The sequence below is a fragment of the Mustelus asterias genome, chromosome 33 (genome assembly GCF_964213995.1).
Source record: "Mustelus asterias chromosome 33, sMusAst1.hap1.1, whole genome shotgun sequence".
Taxonomy (NCBI): domain Eukaryota; kingdom Metazoa; phylum Chordata; class Chondrichthyes; order Carcharhiniformes; family Triakidae; genus Mustelus; species Mustelus asterias.
The window spans coordinates 1,315,669-1,335,476 of NC_135833.1; the positions used below are offsets into that span (position 1 = coordinate 1,315,669).

At 49.9% G+C, this 19,808-nt stretch overlaps 1 protein-coding gene across 3 annotated transcripts in view; it reads left to right on the forward strand.

Moving 5' to 3' along the window:
- The window catches only part of LOC144481800 (integral membrane protein GPR137-like), a 68,387-nt gene that overhangs the window by 16,804 nt on the left and 31,775 nt on the right, over positions 1-19,808 (forward strand). For 2 of the 3 annotated variants that reach the window (XM_078200939.1, XM_078200940.1), the window contains exons 3-4: positions 6,007-6,433; positions 15,281-15,330. In XM_078200939.1, coding sequence (XP_078057065.1) covers positions 6,059-6,433; positions 15,281-15,330 — 425 coding nt within the window. In that variant the 5' untranslated portion in view covers positions 6,007-6,058. Of the gene's footprint in view, positions 1-5,998; positions 6,434-15,280; positions 15,331-19,808 lie in introns of all 3 variants that reach the window. The other variant, XM_078200941.1, reaches the window with a different exon arrangement.

A 19,808-nucleotide genomic window follows, 5' to 3' on the forward strand; every position in this document is an offset into this window, starting at 1 on the left:
AAGCAGGCTTTTTCCACTGAGGCTAGAAACATAGAAAAACTACAGCACAAAACAGGCCCTTCGGCCCCACGAGTTGTGCCGAACATATCCCTACCTTCTAGGCCTACCTATAACCCTCCATCATATTAAGTCCCATGTACTCACCCAGGAGTCTCTTAAAAGACCCTATTGAGTTTGCCTCCACCACCACTGACGGCAGCCGATTCCACTTGCCCACCACCCTCTGTGTGGAAAAACTTCCCCCTAACACTTCCCCTGTACCTACCCCCCAGCACCTTGAACCTGTGTCCTCTCGTAGCAGCCATTTCCACCCTGGGAAAAAGCCTCTGAGAGTCCACCCGATCTATGCTTCTCAACATCTTATATACCTCTATTAGGTCTCCTCTCATCCTACGTCTCTCCACGGAGAAAAGACCGAGCTCCCTCAGCCTATCTTCATAAGGCATGCCACTCAATCCAGGCAACATCCGTGTAAATCTCCTCTGCACCCTTTCAATCTTTTCCACATCTTCCTGAAATGAGGCGACCAGAACTGAGCACAGTACTCCAAGTGGGGCCTGACAAGGGTCTTATATAGCTGCATCATTATCCCCGGACTCCTAAACTCAGGCTAGGGGAGAAAAAGACCAGAGGACATGGGTTAAGGGTGAAAGGAGAAAAGTTTAAAGGGAATATTAGGGGGGGCTGCTTCACGCAGAGAGTGGTGGGAGTGTGGAATGAGCTGCCGGATAAAGTGGTAAATGCAGGGTCACTTTTAACATTTAAGAAAAGCTTGGACGGGTTCATGGATGAGAGGGGTGTGGAGGGATATGGTCCAAGTGCAGGTCAGTGGGACTGGGCAAAAAATGGTTCGGCACAGACAAGAAGGGCCAAAAGGCCTGTTTCTGAGCTGTAATTTTCTATGGTTCTATGGCAGCAGGGAAGAAGCTGTTCTTGAGTCGGTTGGTACGTGACCTCGGACTTTTGTCTCTTTTTCCCGACGGAAGAAGGTGGAAGAGAGAATGTCCCGGGTGCGTGGGGTCCTTAATTATGCTGGCTGCTTTGCCGAGGCAGCGGGCAGTGTAGACGGAGTCAATGGATGGGAGGCTGGTTATCCACTGTCGAGCGTCTTGGTGCTTACTTTAGAAATTTGAAATTCTGTTTTCCTTCCATTATACAGCTTTAATTTAAAAGCCTTCCAAGCATTCCAGTTTAGTGAGACGAACAAGGGCAGTAACTCGACAATTCCTTTATTTAATACTTCTAACACCAACTCAATCATGAACAGTTGCAACCCATAAACTCTTCACTGAACTTTAACTCTTAAACTACCCTTTAACTGAACATCAACTTTAACTATTTAACTGGAAATAGATACTACCGAGTTTAGGAAAACCTTGACCAAGAAATATCCTCTGTGTAGAATCTATCTCCTCCTCTGAAGCACCCTTCAGGGCACAAGTCTTGTTGCAATGGTTGTTCTCTTGGAGTTATCACTGCCAAACAAAGAACTCGCATGTCTTTCATCCACAATTCTCCACTTGCTTCCGGAAGATTCCCTGTCATCCAGCCAACTGTGTCACCAGAAACCGATCACATGGCTCGAACATCCAGTGAAACTACTTTTGAACGACACCTTAACTCATCTGACATGTCCAGGCGAAGCAACCATAAATCGAAGCCACGCTGTCTCGGCTAATGTAAACAACTTCCCTGATCTGACCATAAGACATAGGAGCAGAATTAGGCCACTCGGCCCATCGAGTCTGCTCCGCCATTCAATCATGGCTGATATTTTTCTCATCCCCATTCTCCTGCCTTTTCCCCATAACCCCTGATCCCCTTATTAATCAAGAACGTATCTATCTCTGTCTTAAAGACACTCAATGACCCGGCCTCCACAGCCTTCTGCGGCAAAGAGTTCCACAGATTCACCACTCTCTGGCTGAAGAAATTCCTCCTCATCTCTGTTTTAAAGGATCGTCCCTTCAGCCTGAGGTTGTGCCCTCTGCTTCTAGTTTTTCCTACTAGTGGAAACATCCTCTCCACGTCCACTCTATCCAGGCCTCGCAGTACCCTGTAAGTTTCAATAAGATCCCCCCCCCACCTCATCCTTCTAAACTCCAACGAGTACAGATCCAGAGCCCTCCACCGTTCCTCATACGACAAGCTCTTCATTCCAGAGATCATTCTTGTGAACCTCCTCTGGACCCTTTCCAAGCCCGGCACATCCTTCCTTAGATAGAACACAGATCCAACACAGGAAGCTTCAGGTCGCAGCTCCCAGGCCGGAGTCTCTTTACGCCCTGCGTCGGCTTTTAATCTATAAGTTGACCAAAATTCCCAGCATGCTTCACTCTCAGACAGAACAGCCATTTTACAGCCACTATTGCGGTTAAATTATTGTTGTAGTCATTCTTTCTCCATCCACGCTTCCTTCGGTGGGTACACGGGAGAGTGGGGCCAGCATTAATTACCCATCCCTAGTTACCCTTGGAGGGCAGTTGAGAATCAACCACATTGCTGTGGCTCTGGAGTCACATGTAGGCCAGACCGGGTAAAAACAGCAGATTTCCTTCCCTAAAGGACATTAATCAACCAGATGGGTTTTTCCGACAATCGACAATGGTTTCATGGTCATCAGTAGATTCTTAATTCCAGATTTTTTAATTGCATTCAAATTCTGCCGTGGCAGGATTTGAACCCGGGTCCCCCAGAACATTAGCTGAGTTTCTGGATTAATAGTCTCGCAATAATAGCACGAGGCCATCACCTCCCCTTCTTTCCTGCTTTACAGACAAAGCATACCGTTCATAGAGAAGGAAAGGAGAGAGTGCAGAATGTACTGTTACAGTCATAGCTAGGGTGTAGAGAAAGATCAACTTAATGCGAGGTAGGTCCATTCAAACGTCTGACGGCAGCAGGGAAGAAGCTGTTCTTGAGTCGGTTGGTACGTGATCTCAGACTTTTGTATCTTTTTCCCCAATGGAAGAAGGTGGAAGAGAGAATGTCCGGGATTCGTGGGGTCCTTAATTATGCTGGCTGCTTTTCCCCGAGGCAGCGGGAAGTGTAGACAGAGTCAATGGATGGGAGGCTGGTTTGCGTGATGGATTGGGCTACATTCACGACCTTTTGTAGTTCCTTGCGGTCTTGGGCAGAGCAGGAGCCTTACCAAGCTGTGATACAACCAGAAAGGATGCTTTCTATGGGGCATCTGTAAAAGTTGGTGACTGGGTGGCATTTGCCGATGGTTCTCTGCAGTCTTGACCCAGTTCTCACACACCGTTAACCTGCTGCACACGCGAAACTGTCCCCACTACACCCTCGCTGTGACTGCAACACTACATTCTGCATTCCTTCTCCCCTATGTACTCTATGAACAGTATGCTTTGTCTGTATAGCGCGCAAGAAACAATATTTTTCACTGTATCCCAAAACATGTGTCCATTGACTCTGTCTCCACTTCCCACTGCCTCGGGAAAAGCAGCCAGCATAATTAAGGACCCCACGCACCCCGGACATTCTCTCTTCCACCTTCTTCCTTCGGGAAAAAGATACAAAAGTCTGAGGTCACGTACCGACCGACTCAAGAACAGCTTCTTCCCTGCTGCCATTTGAATAGACCTACCTTGCATTAAGTTGATCTTTCTCTACACCCTAGCTGTGACTGTAACACTACATTCTGCACCCTCTCCTTTCCTTCTCTATGAACGGTATGCTTTGCCTATAGCATGCAAGAAACAATACTTTTCACTGTATCCCAATACATGTGACAATAATAAATCAAATCAAAACCTACCTTGTATTAAGTTGATCTTTCTCTACACCCTAGCTGTGACTGTAACACTACATTCTGCACCCTCTCCTTTCCTTCTCTATGAACGGTATGCTTTGTCAAATCAAATCAAAAAAGTAAATCAAATCAAACTTTCACTCTGCAGTCTTGCTGTCGAGGCAGCAGACTCCAGGAGTTGGGGAAAGTAAACGGCACTGCCACACGTTTTCTAAGACGACTTTTGCTTTGACATTGAGCTGGTCCCTGGTCTGGAAGGGCCTGGTGCCAAACCGCTGTGCTTGAGAGTAAAATATCGAGGGTCCAGGAGTTGGTTCGGGGTGGGGGGGGGGGGGGGAGGGAGTTCTATTTAAAGGCAGGATTTGCCACCAGATAGAGAAGGGCTGTGGGTGAGGGGGAGACAGTGCTGCAGGTTTGGGCGGAGGGAGTGAACTTTCAGGATTCTGGCTAGACAGCAGGGATATTTCTGCAGGGTGAATCTGGCACAACCGTCCTATGGGGCCTCGTGGCCGACAGCTCCATCTCGAGGCTCAGTCTTGTGCGGGGAGATGCACGTTGCCACATGACGGCGCAGTGGGTTAGCACCGCTGCCTCACAGCGCCAGGGCACCCGGGTTCGATTCCCGGCTTGGGCCACTGTCTGTGCGGAGTCTGCACATTCTCCCCGTGTCTGCGTGGGTTTCCTCCGGGTGCCCCAGTTTCCTCCCACACTCCAAAGATGTGCGGGTTAGGTGGATTGGCCATGCTAAAATGACCCTAGTTTCGGGGGAGATTAGCAGGGTAAATGTGTGGGGTTATGGGGATAGGGCCTGGGTGGGATTGTGGTCAGTGCAGGCTCGATGGGCAGAATGGCCTCCTTCTGCACTGCAGGAATTCTATTCTATGACATTTCTTTACCGCGTGTTAGAATCGCTCAACATGAGAACCGGGTGTCCTCCGAAATGTCACTTTGAAGTTACAGGTTCCCCACTAAAGTGTTAGAGGCTGAAATAGGGGTGGGGGGGGGGGGGGTACGGGATGCTGTCAAATCCCTCCCGACCGGACATCGTTCCACTGACGTCATTTGGTACCTTTGCAAAGCCGACCATTGGGGGCCTCACAGCTGAGCCTGACACTTTCCTGGCTAAACATTCCCAAATAAAGGCTCGCTACACGATGATTTGAGGGGGGCCTTGATTCTGTCTGGATCTGTTGCTGAACCAGCACGGTGGCAGAGTGGGTTAGCACTGCTGCCTCACAGCGCCAGGGGCCCGGGTTCGATTCCCGGCTCGGGTCACTGTCTGTGTGGAGTCTGCATGTTCTCCCCGTGTCTGCGTGGGTTTCCTCCGGGTGCTCCGGTTTCCTCCCGCAGTCTGAAAGATGTGCGGGTTAAGTGGATTGGCCATGCTAAATTGCCCCTTAGTGTCCAAAGATGTGCAGGTTAGGTGGATTGGCCATGCTAAATTGCCCCTTAGTGACCAAAGATGTGCAGGTTAGGTGGATTGGCCGTGCTAAATTGCCCCTTAGTGTCCAAAGATGTGCAGGTTAGGTGGATTGGCCATGCTAAATTGTCCCTTAGTGTCCAAAGATGTGCAGGTTAGGTGGATTGGCCATGCTAAATTGTCCCTTGGCATCCAAAGATGTGCAGGTTAGGTGGATTGGCCATGCTTAATTGACACTTAGTGTCCAAAGATGTGCAGGTTAGGTGGATTGGCCGTGCTAAATTGCCCCTTACTGTCAGGGGAATTGAAGTTTATTTATTTGTCACAAGTAAGGCTTACATTAACACTGCATTGAAGTTACTGTGAAATTCCCCTAGTCGCCACACTCCGGCGCCTGTTCGGGTCAATGCACCCTAACCAGCACGTCTTCCAGACTGTGGGAGGAAACCGGAGCACCCGGAGGAAACCCACGCAGACACGGGGAGAACGTGCAGACTCCACACAGACAGTGACTCGAGCCGGGAATCGAACCCGGGTCCCTGGCGCTGTGAGGCAGCAGCGCTAACCCACCATGCCGCCCCGTGCTTAGTAGAGTAAATACATGAGGTTACGGGGATAGGGCCTGGGCGGGATTGTCCCAGCCATCGTCAGTTTGGAAATTCCCCGGGCACATAGCAAGGATTCGGGATACTCTGCACGCGCCTGTGTTTGACACTCCCTTCCATTCGAGCGTTATCTGGCAGCTGAGTGATTAATGAAAGCAGTTAATGGTTAAACTTGATTACATTTCTCTCTCTCTCTCTCAGTGCGCCAGGCTCCACTGAGATCGTTGCAGCGACTGGTTTGTCGCCTGGGCCCCAGCCCCGATGGCGGGAGGCGGCCGAGCGATGGAGGTCTGGCGGAGCACCGTGAGCCCTGAGCCCCTGCAGCCCGCTGTGCCCCCCTCCGTGACTCTTGGGCTGACGATCGTTTACACTGCACTTTACGGAGCCCTCTTCCTCCTGGTCTACGTCCAGCTGTGGCTGGTCCTGCACTACCGCCACAAGAAGTTCAGCTACCAGACAGTCTTCCTGCTCCTGTGTCTCCTGTGGGCTGGCCTCAGGACGACACTGTTCTCCTTTTACTTCCGAGACACGATCAAAGCTAACACGCTCGACCCCTTCTCTTTCTGGCTGCTGTACTGTTTCCCGGTCTGTCTGCAATTCTTCACCCTCTGCCTCATGAACACGTACTTTGCTCAGGTGAGTGTCACAACCTCTCTCGCAGCTTGATTGTTATAAAATGAAGATTGCCCTTCCCGGGCAGATAACTGAGTTGTCTTTTTAAAGTGTTATTTATTAGTGTCACAACATTAACACCGCAATGAAGTTACTGTGAAAATCCCCGAGTCGCCACACTCCAGCGCCTGTTCGGGGTAACACTGAGGGAGAATTTAGCACCCTAACCTGCACGTCTTTCGGACTGTGGGAGGAAACCGGAGCACCCGGAGGAAACCCACGCAGGCACGGGGAGAACATGCAAACTCCGCACAGACACTATAGTCCGAACCCGGGACCCTGGCGTTGTGAGGCAGCAGGTGCTAACCATTTTGTGTCGCCGTGCCATCCATTAGCCAAGGCATCCAAAAAAATGTTTTAACAAAACTATTCTTTTCTCCCCCTTCTCCTGCGTTTGCTCACAGTGAGGTCCTGGAGTTGAAACATCCTTGTTTAAGGGCGCAGTGGTTAGCATTGCTGCCTCACAGCGCGCCAGGGACCTGGGTTCGATTCCCGGCTCGGGTCACTGTCTGTGTGGAGTCTGCACATTCTCCCCGTGTCTGCATGGGTTTCCTAAGGAGCAATTTGGCTGGTAATGCCAGCTTGTGCCCCCTGGCACTGTCCCAGGGGCAAAGTGCCCATGCTCGGGGACACCTTGGCAGTGCCCACCGGGCATCGGGCAGTGCCAAGGGAATGGGGCCTATTGTGGGTGGGGCCTAGGGGCAATCAGTGGGGGTTGACCCAAGGCCGGGGATCGAACCCGGGTCCCTGGCGCTGTGAGGCAGCTGTGCTAACCCACCGTGCCGCCCCGAATACCTAGACTATTAGTCCAGAAAGTCATTACCGATGTGACCTGCCTCAGGGTCTGACTGTCAGCTTTCACCAACAAGGCTGACGTTGCGTGTGTGTTTTTCATAGAATCATCGTAGAATCCCGACAGTGCAGAAGGAGGCCATTCGGCCCATCAAGCCTGCACCAAACACAATCCCAACCTAGCCCAATCCCCATGCATTTACCCAAGCTACACCTCCCTAACACTAAGGAGCAATTTAACACGGCCAATCCACCTAACCCACACATTTTTGGACTGAGGGGAAACCGGAGCGGAGGAAACCCACACAGACACGGGGAGAACGTGCAGACTCCGCACAGACAGTGACCCGAGCGGGAATTGAACCCGGGCCCCTGGCGCTGTGATTTGATTTATTATTGTCACATGTTTTGGGACACAGTGAAAAGTATTCTTTCTCGCGTGCTATACCGACAAAGCATACCGATCATAGAGTACATAGGAAAGGAGAAGGCCATTCGGCCCATCGAGTCTGCACCGACCACAATCCCACCCAGGCCCTACCCCCACATATTTACCCGCTAAACCCTCTAACCTGCGCCTCTCAGGATTCTAAGGGGCAATTCTTAACCTGGCCAATCAACCTAACCCGCACATCTTTGGACTGTGGGAGGAAACCGGAGCACCCGGAGGAAACCCACGCAGACACGAGGAGAATGTGCAATCCCACCCAGGCCCTATCCCCATAACCCCAAGCATTTACCCGAGCAAGCCCCTGACATGAACGGGGAATTTAGCATGGCCAATGCACCTAACCAGCACATCTTTTGGACTGTGGGGGGAAACCGGGGCACCCGGAGGAAACCCACGCAGACACGGGGGGAGGACGTGCCGAATCCACACAGACAGTGACCCGAGCCGGGAATCGAACCTGGGTCCCTGGCGCTGTGAGGCAGCAGTGCTAACCACTGTGCCACCTACTCTTTTGTTTTTTTGAGCTGGGATGTTTTATTTTGGAGATTCTCGAATCACCTATTTTATGAGTAACTGGGATCTCTCCTGTCTTATCCAAAGCTCGTGAGTTTAAGTCCTAATCATCTCGCATTGAGGCAATCCCACATTATTGGAGATGCCACGTTGCAGATGAGTGTGAATTCGATTTTTGATTTGATTTATTATTGTCACATGTATTAGTATACAGTGAAAAGTATTGTTTCTTGCGCGCTATGCAGACAGCATACCGTTCATGGAGAAGGAAAGGAGAGAGTGCAGAATGTAGTGTTACAGTCATAGCTCGGGTGTAGAGAAAGATCAACTTAATGTGAGGTAGGTCCATTCAAAAGTCTGACAGCAGCAGGGAAGAAGCTGTTCTTGAGTCGGTTGGTACGTGACCTCAGACTTTTGTATCTTTTTCCCGAAGGAAGAACATAGAACATAGAACATTACAGCGCAGTACAGGCCCTTCGGCCCTCAATGTTGCGCCGACCAGTGGAACCAATCTAAAGCCCCTCTAATCTACACTATTCCAATATCATCCATATGTTTATCCAATAACCATTTGAATGCTCTTAATGTTGACGAGTCCACTACTGCTGCAGGCAGGGCATTCCACGCCCTTACTACTCTCTGAGTGAAGAACCTACCTCTAACATCTGTCCTATATCTCTCACCCCTCAATTTAAAGCTATGTCCCCTCGTGCTAGCCAACACCATCCGAGGAAAAAGGCTCTCACTATCCACCCTATCTAATCCTCTGATCATCTTGTATGCCTCTATTAAGTCACCTCTTAACCTTCTTCTCTCTAACGAAAACAACCTCAAGCCCATCAGCCTTTCCTCATACGATTTTCCCACCATACCAGGCAACATCCTGGTAAATCTCCTCTGCACCCTTTCCAACACTTCCACATCTTTCCTATAATACGGCGACCAGAACTGTACGCAATACTCCAAATGCACCAGAGTTTTGTACAGTTGCAGCATGACCTCCTGGCTCCGAAACTCAATCCCTCTACCAATAAAAGCTAACACACCGTACGCCTTCTTAACAACCCTATCAACCTGGGTGCCAACTTTCAGGGATCTATGCACATGGACACCCAGATCCCTCTGTTCATCCACACTACCAAGTATCTTACCATTAGCCCAGTACTCTGTATTCCTGTTACTCCTGCAGGAAGGTGGAAGAGAGAATGTGCGTGGGGCCTTAATTATGCTGGCTGCTTTTCCCCGAGGCAGCGGGACGTGTAGACAGAGCTAATGGATGGGAGGCTGGTTTGCGTGATGGACTGGGCTACATTCACGACCCTTTTGTAGTTTCTTGCGACATGGGCGTCGCTGGCTGGGCCCAGCATTTATTGCCCATCCCTAGTTGCCCCTTGAGAAGGTGGTGGGGAGCCGCCATCTTGAATCGCTGCAGTCCACGCGCTGACCCACAATGCCGTGAGGGAGGGAATTCCAGGATTTTGACCCAGTGACTGTGAAGGAACGGCCGAGATGTTTCCAAGTCAGGATGGTGACTGGCTCGGAGGGGGAACTTGCAGTGTAGTGTTTACTGCGACATTCGTTCTTGTGGTTGGAGATGAATCAGAGCTGACATTCCTTATTTCTTGTGTGGTTGGCTGTGGGTGTTTGGAAAGCCCTCTCGTCTGCATTGTTAATAAGAGGGTTGATGCACTGCTGTGTGTTGTGAGCTGTGATCCTGTCTGGCTTCACTCCTTCTGGACTTCTCTGCAGGGGAACAGGCAGGGTAATGGACTACTTTCGTTCAAAGTGATGTATTTTTCTTGGTCCTTGCCCTGGGGTGCGGTTCCAGGGATGCTGCCCATTCCTGGACGTTCCATCCCATAGTTTCTGCGGGATACCTTCCGGCAGCACTGGGTGGTGAAATCGGTGGGCTTCCAACACGGTGACTTCTCAATGTGAACACTCTAGCATGGGTTCTTGAAGAGGGGGATAGGAGGGGGAGTTTGTCCCGAGTTTGCACGTTCCCCCCTGTGTCTACGTGGGTTTCCTCCGGGTGAACAAACAAAGAACAAAGAACAATACAGTACAGGAACAGGCCCTTCGGCCCTTCAAGCCCGCGCCGCTCCCCGGTCCAGGATTGAATCCTGAATCCAGGATCCCCGCCCAATTTTCCAGCCTATCTACATCCTAATATCCTATCCACCGAGCTGTCCCTCACAGCTACGATGCTTTGTTCATCACAACCTATTAACTCACCCCCACCCCCCCCATTCCAGACCATGTGATCTCCAGGGAGAGGCGAAAACCCAGAGTGAAAACCCCAGGGCCAATATGGGGAAAAAAAAATCTGGGAAATTCCTCTCCGACCCCCTGCGGCAATCGAAACGAGTCCAGGAGATCACACTGGCCCTGATTAGAAAATGCTTCCCAACCCTATTCATTTCCACTTCTGCTTTACGAACACCATCTGAATTCCCTGCCCCCGAGACAGGTTCCCAACTATCCGCAGTCTCGCTCTGTACTGGCACCAGCAAGATGATCATAGAATGAAGCCTTGAAACGAGAAACAAAGAACAATTAGCCCACGCCGCTCCCTGGTCCAAACTAGACCACTCTTTTGTATCCCTCCATTCCAACTCCGGGTGCTCCGGTTTCCTCCCACAGTCCTAAGATGTGTAGGTTAGGTGGATTGGCCATGCTAAATTGTCCCTTAGTGTCCAAAGATGTGTGGGTTAGGTGGATTGGCCATGCTAAGTTGCCCCTTAGTGTCCAAAGATGTGCAGGTTAGGTGGATTGGCCATGCTAAGTTGCCCCGAATGTCAGGGGGGCTAGTAGGGTCAATACCTGGGTGGGATTGTGGTCAGTGCAGACTTGATGGGCCAAATGGCCGCCTCCTGCACTGTAGGGATTCGATGATTCAAGGAACATAGAAATTAGGAGCAGAAGTCGGCAAATTCAGTCCTTGGAGCCTGCTCCGCCATTCACTCATATCATGGCTGATCTCTCCCTGGTCTCAAATCCACCTCCCCACCTGTTCCCCATGTCCTCTTATCCCTTTTTTATTAGAAATATATCTATCTCCTTGAAACCATTCAACGATTCAGACTCCACCGTGCTATGGGGCAGCATTTGATTTGATTTATTATTGTCACAGTGAAAAGTATTGTTTCTTGCGCGCTATACAGACAAAGCATACCGTTCATAGAGAAGGAAAGGAGAGGGTGCAGAATGTAGTGTTACAGTCACAGCTAGGGTGTAGAGAAAGATCAACTTAATGCCAGGTAGGTCCATTCAAAAGTCTGACAGCAGCAGGGAAAAAGCTGTTCTTGAGTCGGTCGGTACGTGACCTCAGACTTTTGTATCTTTTTCCCGACGGAAGAAGGTGGAAGAGAGAATGTCCGGGGGTGCGTGGGGTCCTTAATTATGCTGGCTGCTTTTCCCTGAGGCAGCGGGAAGTGTAGACAGAGTCAATGGATGGGAGGCCGGTTTGAGTGCTGGGATTGGGCCACATTCACGACCTTTTGTAGTTCCTTGCGGTCTTGGGCAGAGCAGGAGCCCCATACCAAGCTGTGATACAACCAGAAAGAATGCTTTCTATGGTGCATCTGTAAAAGTTGGTGAGAGTCGTAGCTGACATGCCAAATTTCCTTTAGTCTTCTGAGAAAGTTGGTGGGCTTTCTAGTGTCGGCATGGAAGAACCCGGACAGGGAACCATAGAATCCTTACAGTGCAGAAAGAGGCCATTTGGCCCATCGAGCCTGCACCGACAACAATCCCACCCAGCCCCCATCCCCGTGAACCCACATATTTACCCCACTAATCCCTCTAACCTATGCATCCCGGGACACTAAGGGGCAATTTAGCATGGCCAATGCACCTAACCTGCACATCTTTGGACACTAAGGGGCAATTTAGCATGGCCAATGCACCTAACCTGTACATCTTTGGACACTAAGGGGCAATTTAGCATGGCCAATCCGCCTAACCTGTACATCTTTGGACACTAAGGGGCAATTTTAGCATGGCCAATCCACCTAACCTGCACATCTTTGGACTGTGGGAGGAAACCGGAGCACCGGAGTTGTTGGTGCCCTGGACACCTAAAAACATATGATTCTATGGGATGTCAGTCCCTTTTTTTGTTGGCTTTCTGTGGTGGCCCCACCATCCACTTCGTCAACATCAGAATGGAATTCGACCTGGGTTCCGACAAAGGATCAGCGACTCGAAGAGTTAACTCTGTTCCTCTCTCCACAGACGCTGCCTGGCCTGTTGTGCTTCCAGCATTTTTTGTTTTGTTTTTAATCTCCGATTTCCAGCACCCAGAGTATGTTGCCTTTACAACCTGAGATCTCCCTTGGTTCCCCCATGTTTTATTCTTGAACGCATTACGTTGATGATAACACCGGAGTCATGTTATCCTGTTGTCACGGCAACAGGGTAATAATACACCGTGTCCATAATATAACTGGTTCCACGCGATTTAATAGTTATGAATTCCAGCTGTTCAGATCGTGTTGGAAACTGGAGCCGCAGGGGAAACCACTCATGATGCAACCTTCTTGTTCCTGTGCAGTGGTGTTAAAGGTCAGAGCAGTTAGTTCCACCCCGGAATATTCCATGAATAATATTCCGTAAATAGAATGTAGTTCTACAAAATAATGTTTCTCGCATTCCTTCCTGGGATGTGGGTGTCGCTGGCTGGGCCAGCGTTTATGGGCACAGCCCTGCTTTCACTTCCCCAAAGGGGACATTCGTGAACCAGATGGGTTTTTACGACAATCGACATGGTCATCATTAGACTTTCGATGCCAGATTTTTATTGAGTTCAAATTTCACCGTCTGCAGTGGTGGGATTCGAACCCAGGTCCCCCCAGAGCGATGCCATTTTCCTGCACTATCCCCGTATCGCTTGATGCTTTTAGCGTGTAGAAATCTATCGATCGCTGTCTTGAACATGCTCAAAAGACCAGGACTCCACATCCAAAGATGTGCAGGTTAGGTGGATTGGCCGTGCTAAATTGTCCCTTAGTGTCCAAAGATGTGTTGGTTAGGTGGATTGGCCATGCTAAATTGTCCCTCAGTGTCCAAAGATGTACAGGTTAGGCGGATTGGCCATGCTAAATTGTCCCTTAGTGTCCAAAGATGTGTAGGTTAGGTGGATTGGCCATGCTAAATTGTCCCTTAGTGTCCAAAGATGTGTAGGTTAGGTGGATTGGCCATGCTAAATTGTCCCTTAGTGTCCAAAGATGTGTGGGTTAGGTGGATTGGCCATGCTAAATTGTCCCTTAGTGTCCAAAGATGTGTTGGTTAGGTGGATCGGCCGTGCTAAATTGTCCCTTAGTGTCCAAAGATGTGTGGGTTAGGTGGATTGACCATGCTAAATTGACCCTTAATGTCCAAAGATGTGTTGGTTAGGTGGATTGGCCATGCTAAATTGCCCCTTAGTGACCGAAGATGTATAGATTAGGTGGATTGGCCATGCTAAATTGCCCCTTAGTGACCGAAGATGTACAGGTTAGGGGGATTGGCCATGCTAAATTGCCCCTTAGTGTCCAAAGATGTGCAGGTTAGGTGGATTGGCCATGCTAAATTGCCCCCTTAGTGTCCAAAGATGTGCGGGTTAGGTGGATTGGCCATGCTAAATTGTCCCTTAGTGTCCACAGATGTGTTGGTTAGGTGGATTGGCCATGCTAAATTGTCTCTTAGTGTCCAAAGATCTGCAGATTCGCGGGATTGGCCATGCTAAATTGTCCCCTTGGTGTCCCAGGATGTGGAGGTTCAGGTGGTTGGTGGGATAAAGGCGTGGGGTTAAGGGAATTGTGTGGACGGGATGGGCCTGGGTAAGATGCTCTGTCGGAGAATCAGTGCAGGCTCGATGAGCGAATGGCCACCTCCTGCACTGTTGGGATTCTATGATCCCACTGGGAAAGAAAATTGCAAAGATCCACCATCTCTGTATTCAGAGATTGTGTACCCTGGTTCCCGCCCCCCACCCCTTCATCCTCTGTACTCTAATCGCCTTGTAATAATCCTCTTTTGTTTCTTAAATGCAAGGGCCAACATCATGCGTTTCTGTCGAAGGCGGTAGTTTACTGGAACCCTGGTTTCCAGTGTGGGGGAAGGGCTTTACCTGTGTGGAGTCTGCACGTTCTCCCCGTGTCTGCGTGGGTTTCCTCCGGTGCTCCAGTTTCCACCCCCAGTACAAAGATGTGCAGGTTGGGTGGATTGGCCATGCTAAATTGCCCCTTAGTGGTGGGTGGCACAGTGGGTTAGCACTGCAGCCTCAAGCGCCAGGGACATGAGTTCGATTCCCAGCTTGGGTCACTGTCTGTGCGGAGTCTGCACTTTCTCCCCGTGTCTGCGTGGGTTTCCTCCGGGTACTCCGGCTTCCTCCCACAGTCCGAAAGGCACGAGTTAGCTGCATTGGCCGTGCTGAATTCTCCCTCAGTGCACCCGTACAGGCGCCGGAGTGTGGGATTTTCATGTAAGCCTACTTGTGACACTAATGAATGAATTTTTAAAAAACCTTTAAAACCTTTAGTGTCAGGGGGATTAGCAGGGTAAATATCTGGGGTGTTACGGGGATAGGATCTGGGTGGTATTGTGGTCGGTGCAGGTTTGATGGACCAAATGGCCTCCTTCTGCACTGTAGGGATTCTATGATTCTACTCCGGTTTCCTCCCACAGTCCAAAGATGTGCGGGTTAGGTGGATTGGCCATGCTAAATTGCCCCTTAGTGTCCAAAGATGTGTAGGTTAGGTGGATTGGCCATGCTAAATTGCCCCTTAGTGTCCAAAGATGTGTAGGTTAGGTGGATTGGCCATGCTAAATTGCCCCTTAGTGTCAGGGGGACTAGTTGGAGTAAATGCATGTGGATAGTGCCTGGGTGGGATTGTGGTCGGTGCAGACTCGATGGGCCGAATGGTCTCCTTCTGCATTGTAGGGTTTCTATGATTCCACCTTCCTGCTGTGTTCCGGTTCCTGTGTGAGGATTAAGCAGTATATTCCATGTGTGAATTCTGCCACATTTATACGCCACGAGTAACCAAATGCTTTTTTTTAAATTATTGCAGGTAGTTTTTAAGACGAAAGCAAAGTATTTCCCTGAGATGGCCAAAAAACTGTAAGTGAAACTTCTGCTGCAGCAAGCTAAATTATATAAAAGTGAAAAATAGTGGAGTGGTACCGTTAATAAAAGCAAATTACTGCGGACACTGGAATCTGAAACCAGAACCAGGTTCTCGATTAATGATGGGATCAGGGGTTACGGGGAAAAGGCAGGAGAATGGGGATGAGAAAAATATCAGCCATGATTGAATGGCGGAGCAGACCCGATGGGACGAGTGGCCTCATTCTGCTCAAACAAAGAACAATACAGCACAGGAACAGGCCCTCCAAGCCCGCGCCGCTCCCTGGTCCAAACTAGACCATTCTTTTGTATCCCTCCATTCCCACTCCGTTCGTGTGGCTATCTAGATAAGTCTTAAACGTTCCCAGTGTGTCCGCCTCCACCACCTTGCCTGGCAGCGCATTCCAGGCCCCCACCACCCTCTGTGTAAAATACGTCCTTCTGATATCCGTGTTAAACCTCCCCGCCGTCACCTTGAACCTATGACCCCTCGTGAACGTCACCACCGATCTGGGAAAAAGCTTCCCACCATTCACCCTATCTCTGCCTTTCATAGTTTTATACACCTCTATTAGGTCACCCCTCATCCTCCGTCTTTCCAGTGAGAACAACCCCAGTTTACCCAATCTCGGCACGGTAGCACAGTGGTTAGCACTGCTGCTTCACAGCTCCAGGGTCCCAGGTTCGATTCCCGACTCGGGTCACTGTCTGTGTGGAGTTTGCACATTCTCCTCGTGTCTGCGTGGGTTTTCTCCGGGTGCTCCGGTTTCCTCCCACAGTCCAAAGATGTGCGGGTTAGGTTGATTGGCCAGGTTAAAAAATTGCCCCTTAGAGTCCCGGGATGCGTAGGTTAGAGGGATTAGCGGGTAAAATATGTGGGGGTAGGGCCTGTGTGGGATTGTGGTCGGTGCAGACTCGATGGGCCGAATGGCCTCCTTCTGCACTGTAGGGTTTCTATGATTCTATGATAACTAAGCCCTTCCATACCAGGCAACATCCTGGTAAACCTCCTCTGCACTCTCTCTAAAGCCTCCACGTCCTTCCGGTAGTGTGGCGGCCAGAACTGGGCGCAGTATTCCAAATGCAGCCGAACCAATGTTCTATACAGCTGCAACATCAGACCCCAACTTTTATACTCTATGCCCCGTCCTATAAAGGCAAGCATGCCATGTGCCTTATTCACTACCTTCTCCACCTGTCACGTCACCTTCAAGGATCTGTGGACTTGCACACCCTCTGCGTATCTACACCCTTTATGGTTCTGCCATTTATCGTATAGCCCCCCCCTACGTTAGTTCTACCAAAATGCATCACTTCTCCTGTGTCTTGTGGTCTGATCTAAAAGAGAAAATGCAGGAAAATCTCGGCAGGTCTGGCAGCATCTGTGAGGAGAGAAAAGAGCTGACGTTTCGAGTCCGCGTGACCCTTTGTCAAAGGCATGGAAAGTGGGAGATATTTATACTGCAGGGGGAGGGAATGAAAGATGAGTCGTAGCCACAGAAACCAGGGGAAAGGCTGCTAATGGCAGCCCGTAGAGAGAATAGAAGGTGTGAATGGGCAAACGGCAGAGAAGCTGAAATCAGAGGGTGAGCTGTGACGGATGAAGATGTGCGGGGAGATGGTTGGGAGAGAGATAATATTGAGAAAAGGTAAGGAAAGGGGGATAAAGAAGGGGGAAAGAGTGGGGGGAAGAAAAATAAAGAAAGACAGCAAAGAAATAAAAGGTGGAGAAGAGTTGAAAATGAAATGAAATGAAAACAAAGGGGGTGGAGGTGGGGTCGAGCGAATCATCTGGAGTTGTTGAATTCGATGTTGAGACCGGAAGGCTGTAGAGTGCCCAGCCGGAAGATGAGATGCTGTTCCTCCAGTTTGCGTTGAGCTTCACTGGAACATTGCAGCAGGCCAAGGAGGAGGGCACGGGGAGCAGGATCGTGTGTTAAAATGGCAAGCAACCAGAAGGTCAGGGTCCTGATTGCGCACGGACCGGAGGTGATCAGAGTGGTGCCATTCCTGGCTCAACATCTGGCGTGGGTGCAGCATTTAATTCTGTGCCAAGAGTGTGGAACTGTGGTCTGGGTGTGACACCAGGGCGGAAACCGCAACATTGGAGAAACACCGCTTCTCGTGTATACGGTGCTGGTGAGGCCACACCTGGAGTTACTGTGTACAGTTTAGGTCTCCTTACTTGAGAAAGGATATACTGGCACTGGAGGGGGTGCAGAGGAGATTCTCTAGGTTGATTCCGGAGTTGAGAGGGTTGGCTTATGAGGAGAGACTGAGTAGACTGGGGCTATACTCATTGGAATTCAGAAGAATGAGGGGAGATCTTATAGAAACATATAAGATTATGAAGGGAATAGATCAGATAGAAGCAGGGAAGTTGTTTCCACTGGCGGGTGAAACTAGAACTAGGGGGCATGGCCTCAAAATAAGGGGGAGCAGATTTAGGACTGAGTTGAGGAGGAACTTCTTCACACAAAGGGTTGTGAATGTGTGGAATTCCCTGCCCAGTGAAGCAGTTGAGGCTACCTCATTGAATGTTTTTAAGGCAAGGATAGATAGATTTTTGAACAGTGGAGGAATTAAGGGTTGTGGTGAGCGGGCGGGTAAGTGGAGCTGAGTCCACGAAAAGATCAGCCATGATCTTATTGAATGGCGGAGCAGGCTCGAGGGGCCAGATGGCCTACTCCTGCTCCTAGTTCTTTAACAGTGTGTGGGTGCTCAGTGACACGGTGGGACCCGCCAGTCGCGTGGAGGGTGAAGCATCCAGTTTTACTGGGGGAATGAAGCCTCCCTCCTGCGGCTGTACAGAAAAGTGACTGCAGCTGGTCATCCCAGGGACGGTGAAAGGACAAGGAAGCTGCAAATAAATGGGTGTTAGACTGGTAGGATCAGTCGAAAGAGGTAGTTCTATTTCTAAAGTTCGGTCAAGTTTATTGGAACAATTCTGGTGACGTGATTTGATTCATTGTTGTCACATGTACTGGGATACAGTGAAAAGTATTGTGGCTTGCATGCTATACAGACAAAGCATACCGTTCATAGAGAAGGAAAGGAGAGAGTGCAGAATGTAGTGTTACAGTCACAGCTAGGGTGTAGAGAAAGATCAACTGAATGCGAGTTAGGTCCATTCAAAAGTTTGATGGCAGCAGGGAAGAAGCTGTTCTTGAGCCGGTTGGTACATGATCTCAGACCTTTGTATCTTTTTCCCGAGGGAAGAAGGAGAGAGTATGTCCAGCGGTCCTTGATTGTGCTGGCTGCTTTTCCCCGAGGCAGCAGGAATTGTAGACGGAGTCAATGGATGGGAGGCTGGTTTGCGTGATGGACTGGGCTTCACTCATGACCCTTTATAGTTTCTTGTGGTCTTGGGCAGAGCAGGAGCCCATACCAAGCTGTGATACAACCAGAAAGAATGCTTTCTATGGTGCATCTGTGAAAGTTGGTGAGAGTCGTAGCTGACATGCCGAATTTCCTTAGTCTTCTAAGAAAGTAGAGGCGTTGATGGGGCTTTCTTAACTATAGAATCGTCAAGGGAGGACCAGGACAGGTTGTTGGTGATCTGGACACCTAAAACCATGACGCTTTCAACCATTTCCACTTCATCCCCCTGATCAAAGACATTGTGTGTTTTGGAGGGGGAGCATGCAGGCGGTGGGGTTCCCATGCATCTGCAGCCCCCTCCCCTTGTCCTTGTAGGTGGTGGGTTTGGGAAGGTGCTATCAGAGGAGCCTCGAGTTGCTGCAGTGCATCTTGTAGATGGTACAGACTGCTGCCGCTGTGCATTGGTGGTGGGCTACTTGAAAGAGGGGCAACAGAATATTGGTTGAGTGCCGTGAAGAGGCTGGGCCCCCGAGAAAGAGTGTGAGGAAGTATAGAATATGCTTGGTGTGACCTCCTGCTGTCAGTGGAAAGTGGATCTGAGGAATGTGGAGGATGCTGGGCAGGAGTGGGCAAAGGAACAGCAGCACCTTAGTGTCCAAAGATGTGAGGGTTAGGTGGATTGGCCATGCTAAATTGCCCCTTAGTGTCCAAAGATGTGCAGGTTAGGTGGATTGGCCATGCTAAATTGCCCTTAGTGTCCAAAGATTTGCGGGTTAGGTGGATTGGCCATGCTAAATTGGCCCTTAGTGTCTAAAGATGTGCAGGTTTGGTGGATTGGCCATGCTAAGTTGCCCCTTAGTGCCCAAAGATGTGCAGGTTAGGTGGATTGGCCATGCTAAATTGGCCCTTAGTGTCTAAAGATGTGCAGGTTAGGTGGATTGGCCATGCTAAGTTGCCCCTTAGTGCCCAAAGATGTGCAGGTTAGGTGGATTGGCCATGCTAAATTGCCCCTTGGTGTCCAAAGACGTGCAGGTTAGGTGGATTGGCCATGCTAAATTGCCCCTTACTGTCTAAAGATGTGCAGGTTAGGTGGATTGGCCATGCTAAATTGCCCCTTGGTGTCCAAAGATGTGCGGGTTAGGTGGATTGGC